The 21,037-nt window shown below is 42.8% G+C and overlaps 1 protein-coding gene across 1 annotated transcript in view; it reads right to left on the reverse strand.

Moving 5' to 3' along the window:
• Positions 1–21,037, reverse strand: part of snd1 (staphylococcal nuclease and tudor domain containing 1) — a 907,822-nt gene that overhangs the window by 866,421 nt on the left and 20,364 nt on the right. Inside the window, exons 3-6 of the mRNA XM_080207582.1 lie at positions 18,062–18,182; positions 12,286–12,367; positions 10,112–10,272; positions 287–378 (exon numbers count right to left, since the gene is read on the reverse strand). Of these exons, the coding sequence (XP_080063708.1) occupies positions 287–378; positions 10,112–10,272; positions 12,286–12,367; positions 18,062–18,182 (456 nt within the window). The remainder of the gene's footprint in view (positions 1–286; positions 379–10,111; positions 10,273–12,285; positions 12,368–18,061; positions 18,183–21,037) is intronic.

Below are 21,037 nucleotides of genomic sequence, written 5' to 3' on the forward strand. Positions count from 1 at the left end.
TGTGAGTAGTGTTGAATATGGGCAGCCAAAGTTAAACAAAAGAATCATGTTTCACCATTTTGACAGATATTGTGAAAATGCAGGTTGCGATTGGACAATTACTGAAGGTGCAATGATTTTTTTTAAATCCAAGGGTGAAACAGTGCATTGGAAAATCAGTGACATCTACTGAGAGTTTACAATGTCTGCCATGTCCAGTTGAAAATCAGTCTGAATCTTCAGGCATGGCAGATCAATAAATACTTCTATAGGTTAAACATAACAAATATTTTTTCTACAGAAGTACCTTGACACCAGAAAGCATAACTGTCACCAGGTAGTAGTCTGGCAGCAACAAAGCTCTCACGACACTTCCATCTCGCACATGCTCGATAACAGCTGTTCAAAAAACAAAAGAAAATCAGTCTATATCCCATGAACAACAGAAGCTTGCATTATTGTGACAGATCTTTAGAACAGAAAAGAGGTGTATCTAACACGAAGAAACAGAATCACATCACGCCCCAAGTCAAGAGGTGATCAAAATGTGAGTAAAAGTGATTTTTTTTGTTAAAAGGTGAAGAGAAATGATGAGAGGGCTCGAGGAGTGATGCCAGACTGTTCATCCCAAGATAGCTAATGTCACGTCAATAGGTAAGAAAGACCGAGGAAGCTACATTAAGACAAGTTGCAGAGCATGAAGTTAGAGAAGGCAGAAGAGATTGAGTATGCACAGAGGAAGTTTGAATTGGAAATCATTAAACTTCACACTATAGGACAAGATAGGTATTGAGTAGGGACAATGGGTAAGATGAACCAACAAGACATCATTTAGCTGGCTGAGCCTTGAACAATTTGAGAGTTTTTAAGTTAAGGATGGAGACCAGCAATAATTAGCATTGGACCACAGAATCTGCGAAAGTACAATGGGGTGAAGCAGTGTTGTCGAGGAAAAGATAATCAGTTCTGGTGATGCTTTGATCCCACAATTCCCTGACAAAGAAGCAAGAGTTTTACAACGGAGCAAAGGCTAAAATCACGAAATAGCATTTTAGCTTAGAAAGGTGCCATGTGTTGGCACAGGCTTGGTGGGCTGAAGGGCCTGTGCTATACCGTTCTTTGTTTTTAAGTTCCAGCCCTGAGTCCAGATACCTGACCACACTGTGCACTCTATGCTAGAGAATTAATTGGTCACTTGCAATGTACAACAGCAAGTACTTGTATTTACATAGCTCAATGAACTTAACACCCCCAAAATTATAAAGGACAATTTGACACAAAACTACCCAAGACAGGCATGTCCATCCCGTGGCCTGTAGATTACAGAAGCCCTCTACGTGGCTCCCAGAGCAATTGTTGACAATATAGTAAGACAGGCCAGTGAGTTTGAAGATTTCTGCAGGCGACTGCTCTTCCAATCAGTCTGCTTCTGTGTCATGACTGCTGCTGACAGGCTTACTAACGAGTCCGCGAGCAAACATGACAGAGAAACAGACTGTGATTGAATAAGCAATGAACACCGGCAACTGCAAGAATGAGATAGAGACATGGATAGGGCCACCATAAGACATAGGAGCAGTATTAAGCCACTTGGCCCATCAAATCTGTTCTGCCATTCAATCATGACTGATATTTTTCTCATCCCCATTTTTCCATAACCCCTGACCCCCTTATCAATCAAGAACCCATCTATTTCTGTCTTTAAACTCACTCAATAACCTGGCCTTCATGGCCTTCTGCTGCAAAGTGTTCCACAGATTCACCACACCCTGGCCAAAGAAATTCCTCCTCATCTGTTTTAAAGGATCGTCCCTTAAGCTGAGGTTGTGTCCACTGGTTCTAGTTTATCCTACTAGTGGAAACATCCTCTCCACTTCCACTGTATCCCTGTCTCTCAGTATTGTGGTCAGGTATCTGGACTCAAACTCAAAAACAAAGAACAGTACAGTACAGGTCCTTCAGCCCACCAAGCCTGTGCCAACACATGACACCTTTCTAAACTAAAATGCTACTTCCTGATTTTAGCCTTTGCTCTGTTGTGAAACTCTTGCTTCTTTGTCAGGGAATTGTGGGATCAAGATCCCCCTCATCCATCTAAACTCCAATAAGGACAGACCCAGAGTCCTTAACCATTCCTCATACAGCAAGCTCTTCATTCCAGGGATCATACTTGTGGACCTCCTCTGGACCTTTCCAAAGCCAGCACATCCTTCCTTAAATATGGAGCCCAAAACTGCTCACAATACTCCAAATGGGGTCTGACCAGAGCATGACACAGCATCAGAAATACATTCCTGCTCTTGTATTCTAGCCCTCTCGACATGAATGCTAACATTGCATTTGCCTTCCTAACTGCCGACTGAACCTGCACATTAACCTTGAGAATCTTGAATAATGACTCCCAAGTCCCTTTGTGTCTCTGATTTCCTAAGCATTTAGAAAATAGTCAATAGTTCCATTCCTCTTTCCAAAGTGCATAGCCTCTCACTTTTCCACATTGTATTCCATCTGCCACTTCTTTGCCCACTCTCCTAACCTGTCCAAGTCCTTCTGTAACCCCCATGCTTCCTCAATATTACCTGCCCCTCTACATATCTTTGTATTGTCTGCAAACTTAGCAACAGTGCCTTCAATTCCTTCCTCCAAATCATTAATATATATTGTGAAAAGTTGTGGTCCCAGCACTGACCCAGATGCACACCATTAGTCACTGGCTGCCATCCTGAAAAAGACCCCTTTATCCCCACTCTCTGCCTTCTGCCAGTCAGCCAATCCTCTATCCGTACCAGGATCTTACCTTTAACACAATGGGCTCTTATTTAACAGTCTCCTACGTGGTACCATGTCAAAGGCCTTTTGGAAATCTAAAACCACGTCCACTGGTTCTCCTTTATCCAACTTCCTTGTTACCTCCTCAAAGAACTCTAACAGATTTGTCAGACATGACCTCTCCTTGACAAAGCCGTGCTGACTCAGTCCTACTTATCATGCACTTCCAAGTACTCCGCAATCTCATCTTTAATAATGGTCTGTAAAATTTTGCCAATGTTCGAAGTCAGGCTAACCGGCCTATAATTTCCCACCTGCTGCCTCCCTCCCTTTTTAAAACGGTGATGTTACATTAGCTACTTTCCAGTCCTTTGATACCTTCCCTGCCTCCAATGTTTCCAGAAAGATCACCACCAATGCCTCCACAATTTCCCCAGCTGTCTCTTTTAGAACACTGTAATCCATCCAGTGCAGGTGATTTATCCACCTTCAGACCTTTCAGTTTCCTCAGAATTTTCACCATAGTGACAGCCACTACACTCGTCTGGTCCCCTGGATTCTCCTGGAGCTCTGGCTTCCCACTGGTATCTTCCACTGTGAAGACTGATGCAAAATAACTATTCAGTCCCTCTGTCTTTGCTTTGTTTCCTATTACTTTTCCAGCCTCATTTTCCAGTGGTCCAATGGCTATTTTTGCCTCTCTTACTTTTTATATATTGAAAAAAAAAAGCTCTTCCTATCTTCTTTTATATTACTAGCTAGCTTACACTCATATTTCATCTTCTCCCCTCTCATTGCTTTTTCAGTTGTCCTCTGTTAGCGTTTAAAGGCTTCCCAATCTTCCTTGCCACTTTGTATGCTTTTTCTTTTGCTTTTATGCTGTCCTTGACTTCCCTTGTCAGCGATGGATGCCTTGTCCTTCCTTTAGCACGTTTCTTCCTTGGATTGAATTTCTGTTGTGCCTCCCGAATAACTCAAAAACTCCTGCCATTGCTGTTCCATTGTCTTCCCTGCTAGGTTCTCTTTCCCATCAACTCTGGCCAGCTCCTCCTTCATGTCTTTGCAGTTACCTTTATTTAATATTAGAACTATTCCATCTGATTCCAGTTTCTCCCTCTCAAACTGCAGGGTAAATTCTATCATATCGTGGTCATTGCCTCCTAAGGGTTCCTTCACCTCAAGTTCCTTAATCAAGGCTGCGTCATTACACATCAAATCCAGAATCGCCTGGTCTCCCACATCTCCCCTCAATAGGCATCCATGTTCAGGTGCTACTAGTTAGTTTAAACTTTTGGGGGGGGGGGGGGGGTTGGGGAAGGAGAGAGAAGGAGAGAGAAAGAGAGAGAAAGAGAGAGAAAATCTTGGTGCCGAATAGCATGCCAAGTTTGCAAACGGTCTGCTTCAGCCTCAGTTGCCAGGGAGAAGGATGGGAACAAGGTACCTCACAAAAGATGAATTGATAAGATTAGAGCCCAGTGTGTTGGAAGTAGTTGGCATGGATAGAAAATTGCCTAATGGGCAGGAAACAGTGAGTGGGCACAAGTAGTTCTCTTTCAGGTTGGTGACCTGTATCCAGTGAGGTTCCACAGGGATCAGTGCTGGGGCCACAACTGTTTACAATATATATTAATGACTTAGAGAAAGGAAGCAAATGCACTACAGCCAAATTTGCAGACAACACAAAAATAGGTGGAAAAGCAAGTTGAGAGAGGGATAAAAACAGAGACATTGATAGGTGAAATGGGCAAATGGAGTATAATGTGGAAAAATGTGGGATTGTTCATTTTGGAAGGGAGAACAAAAATCCAGAGCATTATTTAAATGGAGAAAAACTGCAGAAAGTAGCAAAAAAAAAGGGACTTGAGGGTACTTGTGCATGAAACATAGAAGGCTAGCACAAGCTTCACCAAGTAATCAGGAAGGCTAATGGAAGGTTGGTCCTTATTACAAGAGTAGGGAAGTCTTGCTGTGATTGAACAAAGTACTGGTGAGAACACATCTGGAATACAAGAGCAATTTTGGTCCCCTTACTTAAGGAAAGGTATTATTTCATTGGAGGCAGTGCTGAGAAGGTTCAATAGGATGATCTACAGAATGAAGGGATTGTCTTATGAGTAAAGCTTAAACAAGTTGGGATTCTACTCATTAGAATTCAGAAAATTTTGAGTTGAACTCATTGAAACATAGGATTGAGAGAGGACATTTTTGTTCATGGGGGAATCCTAAGAACAGAGGACATGAAGGGTGAAGTGAGATGAAGAGGAATTTCTTCTCAGAGGGTTGTGTCTCTTTGGAATTCCTTGCAACAGAGCCGTGGGAACAGAGTCTCGCATGTATTTAAAATCAAGATAGATAGACCTTTGATCATTAAGGGAATCAAGGCTTATCTGTCAGGGCAGGAAAGTGAACATGAGGAATGTCAATGGATCAGTCATGATCCTACTGAATGGCAGAGCAAGCTCAAGAGTCCGAACAATCTACCCCAAGGATAATGGCTTTAGTCTTACCAGTACTTAATTGGGGAAATTCCTCCTCATTCAATATTGGACATTGAACAGCAGTCTTGTTTCTTACAGAGGATAATTTGAGATAGGTGGTGGGAAGTAGTGCTGGATGTTGCAGATGTATACATAAAAACCCAACTTTGTTGATTTTGGATGGTATCATCAAAAGGCAGCATATAGATGGGAAATAGGAGGGAGTCAGGAATGGATCATTGGAAGATACCAGAGGCAACAGGGCAGGGCAAGAAAAAGGAGTCACAGCAAGTGATACTCTAGCTATGATTAGAAGATAAAAATAGAACCAGGAAAGGAAAGTCCCAAAAGCTGGATAACAGTGGAGAGGCATAAAACACAGGACTATCTGCATGCCAAACAGCAGAAGCAGCAAGTGATAGAACATAGAACAATATAGCATAGGAACAGGCCCTTCCGTCCACGATGTTGTGTCAAACGTGACGCCAAACTAAACTAATCCCTTCTGCCCATCCTTGGTCCTCTATTCCTTGCATATTCATGTGCTCATCCAAAAGCTTCTTAAACACCCCTACTATATCTGCCTCCATTACCACCCCTGGCAGCACAGTCCAGACACCATTATATAAGAACAAACTTGTCCCTCTCATCTCCTTCAAACCTTTCTCCTCGCACTTGCAAGTGCACGCCTCCTAGTATTACACATTTCAATTCTGGGGAAAAGATTCGGTCAACCCTATGAATTAATGCAATACTCTAAATGCAGCCTAACCATAGTTTTATAAAGCTGCAGCATGACATCCTGACCCTTGTACTCAATGCCCTGACCAATAAAGGCAAATATGCCATATAGAACGTAGAACACTACAGCACAAACAGGCCCTTTGGCCCACAAGTTGCGCCAATCATATGCATACCTACCAGGCCTATCTATAACTCTCAATCCCATTAAATCCCATGTACTCATCCAGACATCTCTTAAAAGACCCCAGTGAGTTCGCCTCTACCACCACCGACGGCAGCCGATCCCACTCACTCATCACCGAGTGAAAAACTTACCCCTGACATCTCCTCTGTACCTGCTCCCCAGCACCTTAAACCTGTCTCCTCTCGCAGCGACCATTTCAGCCATGGGAAATAGCCTCCGAGAATCCACCTTATCTATACCCCTCAACATTTTATAAACCTCTGTCAGGTCACCTCTCAATCTTCGTCTGTCCAGGGAGAAGAGACCTAGCTCCCTCAACCTATCCTCATAAGGCATGCCTCCCAATCCAGGCAACATCATGCCTTCATTACCACCCTACCTACTTGTGTGACCACTTTGAGAGCGCTATGGACTTGAACCCCAAGATCCCTCTATCCATCAATGCTCTTCAGGGTCCTGCCATTAACTGTGTAACATTTGATCTCTCAAGGTGTAGCATCTCTCACTTGCCGGGATTAAACTCCATCTGCCATTTCTCCATCCATATCTGCAACTGACCTGTATCACACTGTATCCATTGACAACCTTCCACACCATTTGTGACTCCTCAGATAATGAAGCAGTCCATACCAACATGCAGGAAGACCTGGAAACATTCAGGCTTGGGCTGATAAGTGACAATATCATTTGTAGCACACGACTGCCAGGCAATGATAGTCTCCAACAAAAAAAACTAACCATCTGCCCTGAACATTCTATGGTATTAATTTCCCATGAATGACATCCTGGGGGTAACTTGTGACCAGAAACTGAACTGGTCATGTCATATAAATACTGTGGCTACAAGAGTGTGTCAGAAGTTGGGCATTCAGCAGACTTCCCAAAGCCCATCCACTACTTGCAATGCACAATCAGGAGTGTGATGGAATACATTTACTTGCCTGGAAGGGTACAGCTCCAAAGATGCCCAGAACCATGATACCATCCAAATCAATGCTGCCAATGTGATGGCACTCCCATTCATCACCTTAAAACATTCATTCCCACTGATGTATCATGGCAGCAGCAAGTCCCATCTACAAAACGTACTGCAGTAACTCGCCAAAGCTCCTTCAACTTCCAATCCCACAACCTCGACCACCTATAAGGACTGGGGCAGCAGATATATGAGGATAGTACCATTTGCAAGCTCTGCTCCAAACTGCACACCATCCTGACCCGGAACCATATTGCTGCTCCTTCACTGTCACTAGGTCAAAAACCTGGAACTCCATTCTTAACATACAGTTTGTGTTTCTGCAAACATGAATTGCAGAGGTTCAAGGCAGCAGTTCACCATCAACTTCGAGGAGAATTTGTGGCCTAGTCAATGGCACCAACATTTTGCAAATGAATAATAAACAAAGGAGCAAGGCATGATCAACCACGTCAAAGGCTGCAGATTGGTCAGGAAAGACAAGGAGGGATAGTTTACTTCTGACAATCACATACAATGTTATTTCCATCTTTGATAAAAAGCCATTTCAGTAATGGTCAGTCTGCAAACCTGACTGGCAGGATTCAAACACGAAGATCTGGTAAATACTGGCAAGAATTTAGAAGGCAATAACACATTCAAGGATCTTCAAGGAAAGAGAGGTTGCAGGTGGAATGCTGGTTTGCAAGGTCAGTTGCATCAAGGACTGATTTTTTTTTGATGTAGCAATAATTACAGCAAATTTGAGGAAGAGATGGACAAAATCTGAAGGGGGAAAACCATTAACAATACCAGCTAACACAAATCCAGAAAGGCATGATGGGTGGTCAGCTGCTTAGTGGGAATAGGGTAGAACAAGCAGATGGTGGATCTCATGAACAAAATGAGCTTAAGGGGGCACATAGGGAGATAGGAAAGACACAAGACCAGGGATAGAGCAGGGTGGAATTTTACAGGAAGTTGGCTCAGTGGGCAACTGAATGACAAGAAGTCTATGAATTTCTTATGGTTCCTATTGTTGGAAGTGAGGGAAGAGGAGCTGCACACTAAATTCTCCACAAGTCACTGAAATTAAACCTTGTAACACAACTTCAGTAAGTTCAACTCAGTCCCAATGGTCTCATCAGCACAAAAAAAACTACAATCAGTGGAACAGAAGAGCAGTTGACGCAAATCATCAACTCTTTCAAATTTACTAGGACAATTCCCCAATTTCAAGAATGCATTGAAGTTCAGTTTCTGGGCCTTTTCAGAGAGGGAGACCACCAAATGTGAATACTCCAGTTCTGAGCATTCAGCGCAAGATCAGAAGCAGTTGCTGTGAGCAGCACAAAATGAATCTTTTGGATTCTTGTCTGTGCTGTTTCTTTGAAAGAGCTATCCAATTAGAACCACATCCTTGTCTTTTCCCCCTTCACCCTACAATTGCACATTTCCTTCTGGAATGTTACTATTGAATCTATCTCAGCCACCCTTTCAGGTCGTGAATTCCACATCATGACTTACTCAAGTATTCCTCTAACTACTGATTCTCGAGTCATTGGAAATAATTTCTCCTCACTCCATCAAAACCCTTCAGGATTTTGAACATCTCTATCAAATCTAAGAACAATCCCAGCTACTCCAGTTCAGCAGACTTTGACAAACAGCCCTATCAAAATGACTCTATTAGAGCTTCACATCACACCCTGCCTAATGCTACTCAGTAGCAGTCATCAGAGGCAAACAAGCAAAGCCAAGGTTGTCACTCCCACTGTCAGAATAGTAATGAGCTTCTACTTGATGTCTCAACGAAGCTTCATTTGAGAACACAGGACATTAAGTGCCACTGTACAAACACATGAAACAGGAGTAGGAGTAGGCCATTCAAGCCTTCGACACTGTCCCATCATTCAAAAGATAATGGCTGATCCATTTGTGTCAAGTTCCATATTCCCATCTATCCCTGATAACCTTAGATTGTTAGGCAAAGGAATCAAACTCTGTCTTAATATGCACTGACTCTGCTTTTACCTCTTCCGAGGCAGAGTTCCAAAATTTCAGCCATCTGAAACAAAACAATTCTCACCTTGGACCTGTAAGGGCAACTTCTAACTTTAGAATAGTGCCCTGGTGCTCTGGATTCACCCACGAGGTAACATTGCTTCAATGCCCACCTTGTAGGATCCTATATACTTCAATGAAGTCACCCTTCCCTCTTCTAAATTTTAGTGGAAACAACACCATCTTTCCTACCTATCATCATGAGACAGCCTGCTTATTCCAGGTACCAATCTAAAACTTCTCTGAACCTTCGACTCATTTACATCATTCCTTAAATAAGACAACCAAAATTGCATAGTATTCGAGATGCAATCTTGTCAATGCCTTGCATAGCTGAAGCATAACATCCTTATTTTTATGAACAGTAATAAAGGAGAGCATTCCATTGATTACATGCTACATCTGCATACAGAGTTTGTGATGCATGCATGAGAACACCCCAATCTCTCTGCACCTTGGCATTCTGCAGTTATTCTCTATTTACATAATATGCAGCTTCTTTATTCTTCCTGCAAAAGTGAACAACATCACATTTTCCCACATTATATTGCAACTGTAAACCTGTACGTCTTCTTCACAATATTATTTCCTATCTGTGCTGTCTGCAAGCTTAGCCACCACGTCTTCGCTCCACTGATCCAAGTCACTGGTGTAAATTGCAAACAGTTGAGGCTGCAGCACAGAGCCCAGCGGAACTCCAGACCAAGACAGATCCCACTGTAATTTTGGTTATGACAGTCATTTAACCAACACACCTGTGACATAATGAACAACTTTTGTATAGTCTAAAATATTGCCAATTCACTAGTTAACCAGGACTTACTGAATACAAACATCAATAATTGAATTACATAACATAAGAAACTCAGTGAAACGCAGAACTCGAAGATGAAGCATCAAAAGTTAGAGCAGCTGAGAAAGTTAACCTGGTTCACTAACCATTAACTGGTTTTTGGTGATTGGAGTCCACAAAATGGCGAGGATTTTCTATGGTGTATTTCAGATCCCGTATGGTGTGCGAACCTCCTCCTTCACTCCACATTCCTTTCTTAGCAGCTTTTGCTTGATCCTCAAGTTCACAAAGTCGGGTTTGTTCAGGACTAAGAGAAAAATACACCAGCATTAGCAGAATCTTGTATTCCATTCCCCTTTCAGGCTTCTGCCAGAATACTATTTGAATCTGGGAAGTAGCTACATGATTACGCTTTTCCTACACCTTGTGTCAGCAGTAGATCAACGGTGAGTCAGCAGATTATGGGTTCAAGCCCGTCGCAAGCGCACAAAACTTAGGCTAGCACTCCAAAGCAATAGAGAGAGCATGCTGCCTTGCAGATTAGACTCAGCAGGATTCGCAGAAATTCCCACTGCTATTTTGAGATTGGGAGGGAGGGGGGGGGGAGGAGAAAGAGGGGGGGGGGGGAAGAGGGGGGGGAGAGGAGAAAGAGGGGGGGGGGGGAGAGGAGAAAGAGGGGGGGGGGGAGAGGAGAAAGAGGGGGGGGGGGAGAGGAGAAAGAGGGGGGGGGGGAGAGGAGAAAGAGGGGGGGGGGGAGAGGAGAAAGAGGGGGGGGGGGAGAGGAGAAAGAGGGGGGGGGGGAGAGGAGAAAGGGGGGGGGGGGAGAGGAGAAAGAGGGGGGGGGAGAGAGGAGAAAGGGGGGGGAGAGGAGAAAGAGGGGGGGGGAGAGGAGAAAGAGGGGGGGGGAGAGGAGAAAGAGGGGGGGGGAGAGAGGAGAAAGAGGGGGGGGGAGAATAGAGAGGGGGGGAGAATAGAGAGGGGGGGGAGAATAGAGAGGGGGGGGAGAATAGAGAGGGGGGGGGAGAATAGAGAGGGGGGGGGAGAATAGAGGGGGGGGAGAAGAGAGAGGGGGGGAGAAGAGAGAGGGGGGGAGAAGAGAGAGGGGGGGAGAAGAGAGAGGGGGGGAGAAGAGAGAGGGGGGGAGAAGAGAGAGGGGGGGAGAAGAGAGAGAAAGAGCTCGAGAAGGGGCGGGGGGAGAAGAGAGCGCAAGAAGTGGGGGGAGGAGAGAGCGCAAGGGAGGGAGGGGGTTGGAAGAGAGCGCAAGAGGGGAGGGGGGTGGAAGAGAGCGCAAGGGAGGGAGGGGGTTGGAAGAGAGCGCAAGAGGGGAGGGGGGTGGAAGAGAGCGCAAGAAGGGAGGGGGGGGAGAAAGAGAACGCAAGAAGGGGGGGGGGAACAGCGCAAAGAGGGGAGCAGTAGAGAAAATCAAGATGGTGCCACTGCCTATAGGCCTTCGAACTAGAGGGAAAAGCTAGGCAACAAAAATGAATTCAAGAGTAGTGTGAATTGATATGCTACTGTGCACTCCCGTGATGGATAAACAGATTCCCAACCCACATCACCAATTCCCCACACAATAGGGATTCAATTTTCAAGGAAATCACTGGAGGTAGCACATCCCCACAGGGGCAGAGAGAGAATGCCAGCTTTCCATCTAAGAAAAGTGACATGCTGTCAAGCAAATGTTCATGCAAATATATGGTCGCATATTAATATTCTTCGAGAGAAAGAAAGATGGAGATGGGCAGGGCGGGTGTGGTGACAGATTAGTGAGGAGAGAACTGATAAATGAGAGATAGTTGCAGCAGTACAAGCAGTTTTACCATTAGTTAGAAACTAATGTGTTTCTCCCAAATTATCTCCTGTGTACAAAGGTAGCAAGATAGAATAAAATTACAATCACCCACATAAATGTAAATTCTATCCTACTACAAGACGACACCTGCGAGCTTCAATTTCCAGATCTTTGTGGATTGAACTTTGTTGTTTAGTATGGAACTGTACCATCAGTGACTGAGGGAAATTGATGCTACTGGGGTGGGGAGGAATACCACGTTTTCCTTTTCATTAACACAGCACACTGAAATTTCCCATCAAGTCACATTCGAAACAATATTCATCAACACCGAAACACAAAAAAAAACACAAGGAAAATGGAAGCAAGGAGGGAAAGAAGTTGATATTTCAAGCCATTGCTTTTTTTTTTCAAACCTTGCCCTTTATAAATTAGCAAATCCAATATTACTCAAGACAGGGAAGATATGAAAGATCCTTTCAATTTCTTCCAATTCATCAAGAGCATTTTTTTTTAAAAATTACTCACTTTGCTCCTCGAATTCCTTCCCTGCGAACTGCAACTAATCCTTCTGTTAACAACGATTCTGCAATGTTCTCTCCCGTTGTATCTAAGTTACCAGAAAAATGTTTTTAAAAAATTTCAGTGTACTGATTCAGAAAACAGCAAGAAAACATTAATCTAGAAAACAAGTAACAGCCTTGTTGGAACATTTAGCCAGCAGCAAAAGTCAATATAATCACAAATTTCTAGATTGGATTGGATGAGTTAAAGGTCACAATATCATAGAGAGCTCATGGCATGTGGGAGGGCCTGGAAGCAGTAAGCCAAATTGTCTTCTGCCACCACCACCCCCACCATCTCCCTATGGTTCATGCTCACATTCCAAGTAAACAGGTTTCTCAAAAACAAATCTATTTTTGCATCAAATGCCATGGCATTGGTTCCAAACATATATTTTAATAAATTCTGTTACTGATGCAAGAGTTACATCTAACAATCCACCACTGCCATAAACCCAACAACCATGAGTATAGCAAGCACACTGGAATTAGCAACAAGTTTACAAGATAATTTACGGATTTAGAGAACTCTTTAACAACAAAAATGAAGCTCAGTTAATCCCAAATATGGATACTTCAACAGCCAGGTGGTTTTCCAACTGGAAAACTGGGGTTGAGCTATGAGGAGAGGCTGAATAAACTGGGCTTGTACTTGTTAGAGTTTAGAAGAATGAGGGGAGATCTCATTGAGACGTATAAGATGATGAATGGGATGGATAGGATAGAGGTGGAAAGACTCTTCCCGCTCAAAAAAGACAATAGGACTAGGGGGCACAGCCTCAAGATAAAAGGGGGGCGGTTTAGAACGGAGTTGAGGAGGAACTTCTTCACTCAAAGGGTGGTGAATCTCTGGAATTCTCTGCCCGTTGAAGTGGTGGAGGCTGCCTCGCTAAATATTTTTAAGACGCGGGTTGATGGGTTTTTGATAGGAGAGGGGATTAAGGGTTATGGGGAGAGGGCGGGAAAGTGGAACTGAGCAGCGACAGATCAGCCATGATCTTATTGAATGGCGGGGCAGGCTCGAAGGGCTGGATGGCCTACTCCTGCTCCTATTTCTTATGTTCTTATGAAAAAATAATTATCATGGATAAATCAGCAACAAAAGCTAAACAGTTGGTGATATATGCTCAATGGGTGAATGGAATTTGATAGAAACCAAAGGATAAAATCCAGATACCTTGGAACCTGGGGCTGAAAGCAAACGTTCTGTACATATATGAGTGTGTATGAGAACACACATTATGTTTATTCCTGTTTGTTCTGCTCTTTGGAAATGATGTTCATTAGTACGACCCTTCGGTTCAGTTAAAACAATTCGCACCCAAATATCTTTGTTGTGTCTAGATGCTCCCTGACCTGCTGCATATTAAGTAGTCTGACAACACCAGGTTAAGATAAATCAGTTGGACTTAAACCTGGTGTTCTCAGATTTCTTACTGTGTTTACCCCAGTCCAACGTCAGCATCTCCACATCATGACTGCTGCATATTGCCAGCAGTTTGTTTTTTTAAACCTGTGGTCTTCATATTTCAATCTGTCCCCATCTTCCTCAGGCCAACTGTTGCAAGGTGACAATTCTGTACCTCTTATACAGTAGGCTTTAGGAAGATAGAAACAAGAGTAAGCCACTCACCCTTTAAGCCTCTTTCACTACTAAATGAGATCATGGCTAAATTGTACCTTAACTCCATCCGTCTCACTTGGCTAGCAAAAATGTATCAATCTCAGATTTAGATTACATTTTGAGACAACTTGGCAGTCTAAAATTCTTAAGGATAAAACTAACGAATTTGCCAACTTATAGGGTTTGCGCCATTCTCTTCATATTCAATTTTTACAGTTAACAGGGATTGTACCCAAAATGTCTTGATATCAAGTTTAACAACATATTTGATATTATTAGACTTCAATTTGATCCCACTTCAACTCAATCAGCATACTTGCTTCACAAGGTAACTCATTCAACTAATTAAATACATTTAACAGAACAGCGGAGCTCAGTGCTCCAAAAGAAACTCTGAACACCCATTAAAAATAGGTTTGCATTGCACCAAAATCTGCACGGTTCCACACAATTGCCAAATGGCACAAGGCATTTCACAGCAGAAAAGTATTTGAATCGAGCCCTTGTTAAATGTGTTTGGGACTCCCAAAACAGCTCAAATTGGAGATACAATATGGAATCATAGAATCTTGTTTGATCGTTCATCGTCATTGATGAGGACCTCGACACCGTTAGTCATTCTGAGGCTGGATGCGGTGCATCCGAAGATGACTGATCAGGCAAATTCAGACACAATGTTCCGGCACATATTGGACAGACTTGTGTAGGCACTGTAGCTGTGGCGCTGGTGGCTCTGGACTTGCACAGCTCGTGCATAAGTTGTGCTTCAGCAATGCACTTTGCTTCATAAGCTTGACAGCCTTTGTGGATGAGGCAGCGCCAGGTAGGGCAATTTTGTGCCAGCGTTTCCCAGGTGATCATGTCTATGTCAAGTGACTTCAAGGAGGCCTTGAGCGTGTCTTTGTAATGTTTCTTCTGCCCTCCATGCGAGTATCTTCCAGCAGAGAGTTCCCCAAAAAGGAGCTGCAAGGGTATGCACTCATCTGGCATACAGGTGACATGACCTGCCCGCCGGGTCTGCGCTCTCATCAGCAGTGTGTGGACTGATGGTGGACTTGCTCCAGAGAAAACTTCAGTGTCTGGTACTTAGTCTTGCCACCTGATGCGTAATATTCTGCGAAGACAAGTCATGTGGAAATGATTGAGCTGTCTTGCATGCCTTCGATACACAATCCACGTTTCACTGGCATACAGGAGGATAGTGAGTACCACAGCGCTGCAGACCTTCAGTTTTGTTGCTGGGCTGATTCCTCAATGTTCCCATAGAGTGGAGTGCAGTCTACTGAAAGCAGAGCTTGCCTTTTCTATTCTACAGTTAACTTTTGTATCAATAGTCACTGGTTGAGAGAGAGTGCTGCCAAGATAAGTGAACTGGTCCACTGCCTGTAGTTTCTGCCCTTTGTAAATATGGGTTCTGTGTACTGTGCATGAGGAGCAGGCTGGTGCATGACTTCAGTCTTTTTAATGTTGATGGTAAGTCCAAAAGTTGTCACAAGCCATGGAAAATTTGTCCATACTGACTTCCATCTCTGGTTCTGAGCCTGTCTACAGGGCGCAGTCATCGGCAAAGAGGCAGTCTCTTAGAACAGTCTCCTTCACTTTGGTAATAGATTGAAGTCTATCCACTCTGCACTTGAGGCTGATTCCAGCAACTGTCCTGGAAGGCAGCATTCGGCATGGCAGTTAACATCATGCTGAACAGTGTGGGTGTGCGCACACAGTCCTGTTTGACACCGGTGACTGGGAAAGGCATTCTCCGCCATCCAGTATTCCGGCCATCATGGAACTGGCGTACCATCTGAATGAAATGGGGGGGGGGGGGGTTGCTTTCATATGATCTTCCACAGGCCTTGTTGGCTGATAGTGTCAAAGGCTTTCGCGAGGTCAATAAAGGTTGTGTAAAGCTCGTGATTCTGCTCCTGACACTTCTCCTGAAGTTGGCACGCAGCAAAAATCATGTCAATAGTCCCACAATCTTTGCGGAAGCCACACTGTGACTCTGGAAGCAGGCCCAGCTCCAGATGAGTGACCAGACAATTTAGCAGGACTCTTGCAAGGGTTTTTCCTGTGATGGACAGCAGCGAGATTCCTCCTTGCTAAACATGTTTGGGACTCTCAAGACAGCTCAAATTGGAGATACAATATAGAATCATAGAATCTACAGTGCAGAGGAATACCATTTGGCAATTGAGTCTGCATCAACAACAATCCCATCCAGGTCCTATCATCATAACCACACAATTATCCTCCTAGTTCCCTGACACTTAGAGGCAATTTATCATAGACAAATCAACCTAATCCGCACATCTTGTGGAGGAGGAAACTAGAGCACCCAGAGGAAACCCAAGCAGTCACAAGAAGAACATGCAAAGTCCACACAGTGACCCAATGCCGGAACCAAACCCAGGTCCCTAGCTCTGTGAAGTAGCAGTGCCACCATGCTGCCCATAATATGCAAGTTAACACTGAATTTTACTACATGGAAATGAGGAAAGGTCCTCCTGCAGGACAATATTATAATTGAGTAATTTGACAGAGCAAGCTGATGCATCTGAACTTAACATTACTCACATATGCAAAAAGCAGGAATTGTATTTTCCTTTGCCACGTGGTCTTCCCTAGCATCATCCAAAGTAATTTAAAGAACAACTCAAAACTCCCCCACAACTTTACATGACAATCAAGCAAACCTCAAGAGAGCATGAATACACCCTTAAATTTATCAGTGAGTGAATTTAACGTCCACATCCTCCCACCCTTGCTAATCCCACATTTGTTAATCACTGTATAATGGAAAGTAAAGCAAGGGTGTCCCTCAACACAGGAAAGAGCCTGATACAGAAGACAAATTACAAGGCAAAGATGAAAACTTTTAGCACCAGCCTTTGCTTTAAGACAATGAAACATCATTCCAGCAACTTGCCTAAAAACACATTTTATTAATTTTTATAACAGCTGAAATTTGGGCTTATGGTTCTTTTCATATTTTGTATATTTTAAACAAATTATATTACAGTTTCGAAACAAAAAGAGACAAGAAAAGTACTAACCTATTATTCTTTAATTAAAAGCCCTACTAGCAACATCGGTTAAAGATTTGGGGCTTGGTACCTGCTTATTACATTTTGTGCAAAAAAAGGCAACAATCCTGGATGCCATCATTGATTATTACATTTGCCTTAGGATTACTTAACAATATCAACTCTTGTCTACTTGCATCAAAGTAAAGAAAATTGTTTTTCACAGCCTTGAAATAAGGCAACTAGGAGGCACATAACAGTAAACTGTACAGAAAAATAAGTTCCAAAATAAATTGACAAAAGTCAGTCCAAGCCAGTAAACTACATTAATGCTCAAGTCAAGATGTTCATACGACAAAACGGACCAGAAATTAACTTCTAGCCTAGGAGTGGAGTCAAAAACATTAGAATAATTTTAAATAATTAGATTCCATAATTTTGTTTGGGGCTGAGTGGAAAATAACTATACTTCCAAGGAGCAAAAGAACAGCCAGCCTGCCAATAACTTGGCAGCAGCAGAAAATAGGGACCAGTTAAAGCAGAATCAGCATAACAAATGAGTACTGCCCTGAAATAAAATAGAAAATGCTAGAAATACTCAGCTAGCAGGGCGACATTGAAGGAGAGAGAAGCAGAGTGAACACTTCAGATTGGTGATCTTTCATCAGAAAGTAATACATTGTACAAGAACGAAGGGTGGTTGGTGATGGGAGTGGAAGTCAGGAGAAACTGACTGACAGAAGTTCTGACACTAAGCGAAACTGAATTGGTCTCAACCATAGGATACTCAGAATTTGAAGACAAGAAATATGTAAATTACTGTTAATGATTGATTAAGACAATTAGGTTACTAAACTAGTTGCTTGTGAGAATTATCGGAACTCTTGATAAATATAAAGCATTCCTGTTTTCACTGGTAATTTTTTTTGCCAGTGAAGATATTCGTATGTAATAGGCAAAAGGAGATCCCACTTTTTATGATTACATGTAGCCACGGTTTGAAGATACATTCTCTCTTTCAATATACAGTGACTGAGGTGGAGATAATGTGAGGTGCTTTATTCAAAATCTTCAGTTTGTATGAATAGTTCACTAACCTTTGCCCAGGTAAACCATTCCATATTCACGACCCTGATGAGGTTTGTACTCCACAGTGAAACAAACCTCTTTTCCAATCAATTTCTTCCTGAGGAACTCTCGAGCTGGCCAAGCCCAAGGCTGCAAAAGAATGTTGTATGAGTAATAAGCTTGTGGAATAAAGAAGGTAAGTCAATAACAGATCCAAGTGACAACTAATAGATTTCTGAAAAGGGAAACTACAAATATAGTAAAATTAGTGACACTACAGGCTTGATGGCCAAGGTTTATTTTCCCTTAATTTCTAAGAATTTATTTGCCAATTAAGCTGGCATCTGTAGCGTTATCACTGTGCAGCACGTATATAACAAAACATATATACTGGCAAATCCTGACCAACATCTCATATTAAACAGGATTACTTCATTAAAGGCAAAGGCAGCTTTATCCAAGACTTGGAAAACAACAAAACCAATTATAAGCAACAGTTTGGCTCACTTCATGGTATTTTCACCCCAAATCAAAAGGTGGTGGGCTCTAGTCCAACATTCGAGTTGAGATTTATTTCACTTTTGGCTGATATTTATTTCACTACTAAGGGATAGCGCATCACTGACTCGGCCAGCATTTATTGCCCATTTCTCTTCAAAACGTCAGAACCGAGGTTGTGGGATCATTTAGAAACAGATCAGCAGCACAGGATCATTTGGCCCATCAATTGAACCATTCAATTAGATCATGGTTAACCATCTACCTGAACAACTCTTTCTTGGCCTTTTTGCTAAGATCAAGCATTGGATTAAGCCGAAGACAGGATGTCGTGCCTTATCTTGGCACCTTGGATCTTATGTCTCTCTCTTGTGGGGCCATGAATTGGATTCAATTTGAATTTGGTTTTTGGAGCAAGCAAGGAGATGGATTCGGGTCCATCCTATCGACTCCAGGCACTGGCTTTGTAACTTGAAGAATGGAGTAAAATTTTTTTTTTAAAACTTTCCCACACTATAGCCATATCCTTTGATGTCATTCGTGTCCAAAAATCTATCAACTTCTGCTTGAACACAATGATTGAGCTTCCACAGGCCTCGAGTAGAAAATTCAACGATCCACCACTGAGTGAAGTAGTTCCTCATCCCAGACTTAAATGGCCTATTTCTTATTCTAAAACTCTGTTCCCTGGTTCTAGATTCACCAGTCAATAAAAACTTCCTATCTACATCTACCTTGTAAGAATTTTCTAAATTTCAGTAAGATCACCTCATATTCTTCAAAACTCTGGAGAATGCTGTCCCAGTTTACTCAATCGCTCCTCATAAGATAATTCCACCAGGGGTTAATCTGGTGAACCTCTGTTGCACTCCCTCTATGGCAAATATACCCTTCCTTAAGAAAGGAGACCAAAACACTGCACAATACTCAAGGTGCAATCTCACCAAGGTTCTATACAACTGCGGCAAGACATCTTCATTCCAATAATCTCATCCCTTTGCTAGGCCAATTTATCATTTACCCTTTGACAAAGGGTCATCTGGACTCAAAACGTCAGCTCTTTTCTCTCCTTACGGATGTCGAGATTTTCCAGCATTTTCTCTTTTAGTTTCAGATGCCTGCATCCACAGTAATTTGCTTTTATCATTTACCCTCCTAATTGGATCTGCCTGCAAGCTTTTAGTGACTCATTATTAAGGACACATAGGTCCTTCTGGCCATCAAGACTTCCCAATTTCTCCCTATTTAAGAAATACTCTGCCTTGCTGCTTTTTCTAACATGAAAGTAGTGAGTAACTTTTCATTTACTCACATTGCATTTCATCTGGACATGTTCTTGTCCATTCATTAAGTCTGGCCCAGTCCTCCTTGAAACTTCCTTACATCTTTCTCAACTTACATTCCCACCAAGCTTTTTTGTCATTTCAAGTTTGGAAATATTACATCTGATCCCCACATCCAAATTATTTAATCAAATTGAGGAAGATGGGCAGCACGGTGGCACAGTGGTTAGCACTGCTGCCTCACAGCACCAGGGACCCTGGTTCAATTCCCAGCTTGGATCACTGCCTGTGTGGAGTTTGCATGTTCTCACCATCTCTGCATGCGTTTCCTCCGGGTGCTCCAATTTCTTCTCAGTCTGAAAGACGTGCTGGTTAGGTGAATTGACCCAAACAGGCACCAAAGTGTGGTGACTATGGGAGTTTCACAGTAACTTCATTGCAGTGATAATGTAAGCCTTAATTGTGACTAATAAACTTACTTTTACTTTATATAGATCATGAACAGTTCTGGCCCATACCTTGATCCTTATGGAATCCCACTGGTAACAGTATTCCATCCTTTATTCCTACTGTTTTCTGTCTGTTAATCAGTTTTTCATCTATATGCTATGTATACGTTATATATATGCTATATCTATACGTTATGTACGCTCCTATCAACTTGCAATTAAAAAACCACAAGATGGGCTTGGTAACTTGAACATTGAAAGCTCTTCATTGTAGATGTGCACTTTTCCAGTCAGATCTAATGCTGCACAACTGGGTCCCATACTGAGAAAAGCTAATCCAGCCCCCCCAGGTTCACCTGATCCACACTCTTAAAGGGGCAGTATGCACCTCAAACACCAACATACATTATATTACGTCCCTCTCTCTTAATCCAAAACTTCCCCAACTGAAAAACAGAGAAACATTTATACCATCGTAAACTACTACATTCCCCATTGTAAAATCCAAGTCCATCAGGGGAATGGCAGTTTCATATAGGCTGTTTCCTCATTTCAGAAATCTTTTCATGAGTAGTCTCCAGGGATTCTAGAAGGTCCTGCTGCTCAGTGTGGGGGTCCTTCTCCGAAAGGCCTCAGGTGCCACTGATGCTGCTTTCTATTTTGGGTGATCAACTCTGACTCTGCAATTCTAGGCTCGGACAACACCTATGAAGCCATCCTGGATGATACTTTCATTTGTGGGGCTTCCCACCTTTGATGCGGAGCTGTGACCAAC

This window comes from Carcharhinus amblyrhynchos, chromosome 19 (genome assembly GCF_965287045.1).
Source record: "Carcharhinus amblyrhynchos chromosome 19, sCarAmb.v2.hapA, whole genome shotgun sequence".
Taxonomy (NCBI): domain Eukaryota; kingdom Metazoa; phylum Chordata; class Chondrichthyes; order Carcharhiniformes; family Carcharhinidae; genus Carcharhinus; species Carcharhinus amblyrhynchos.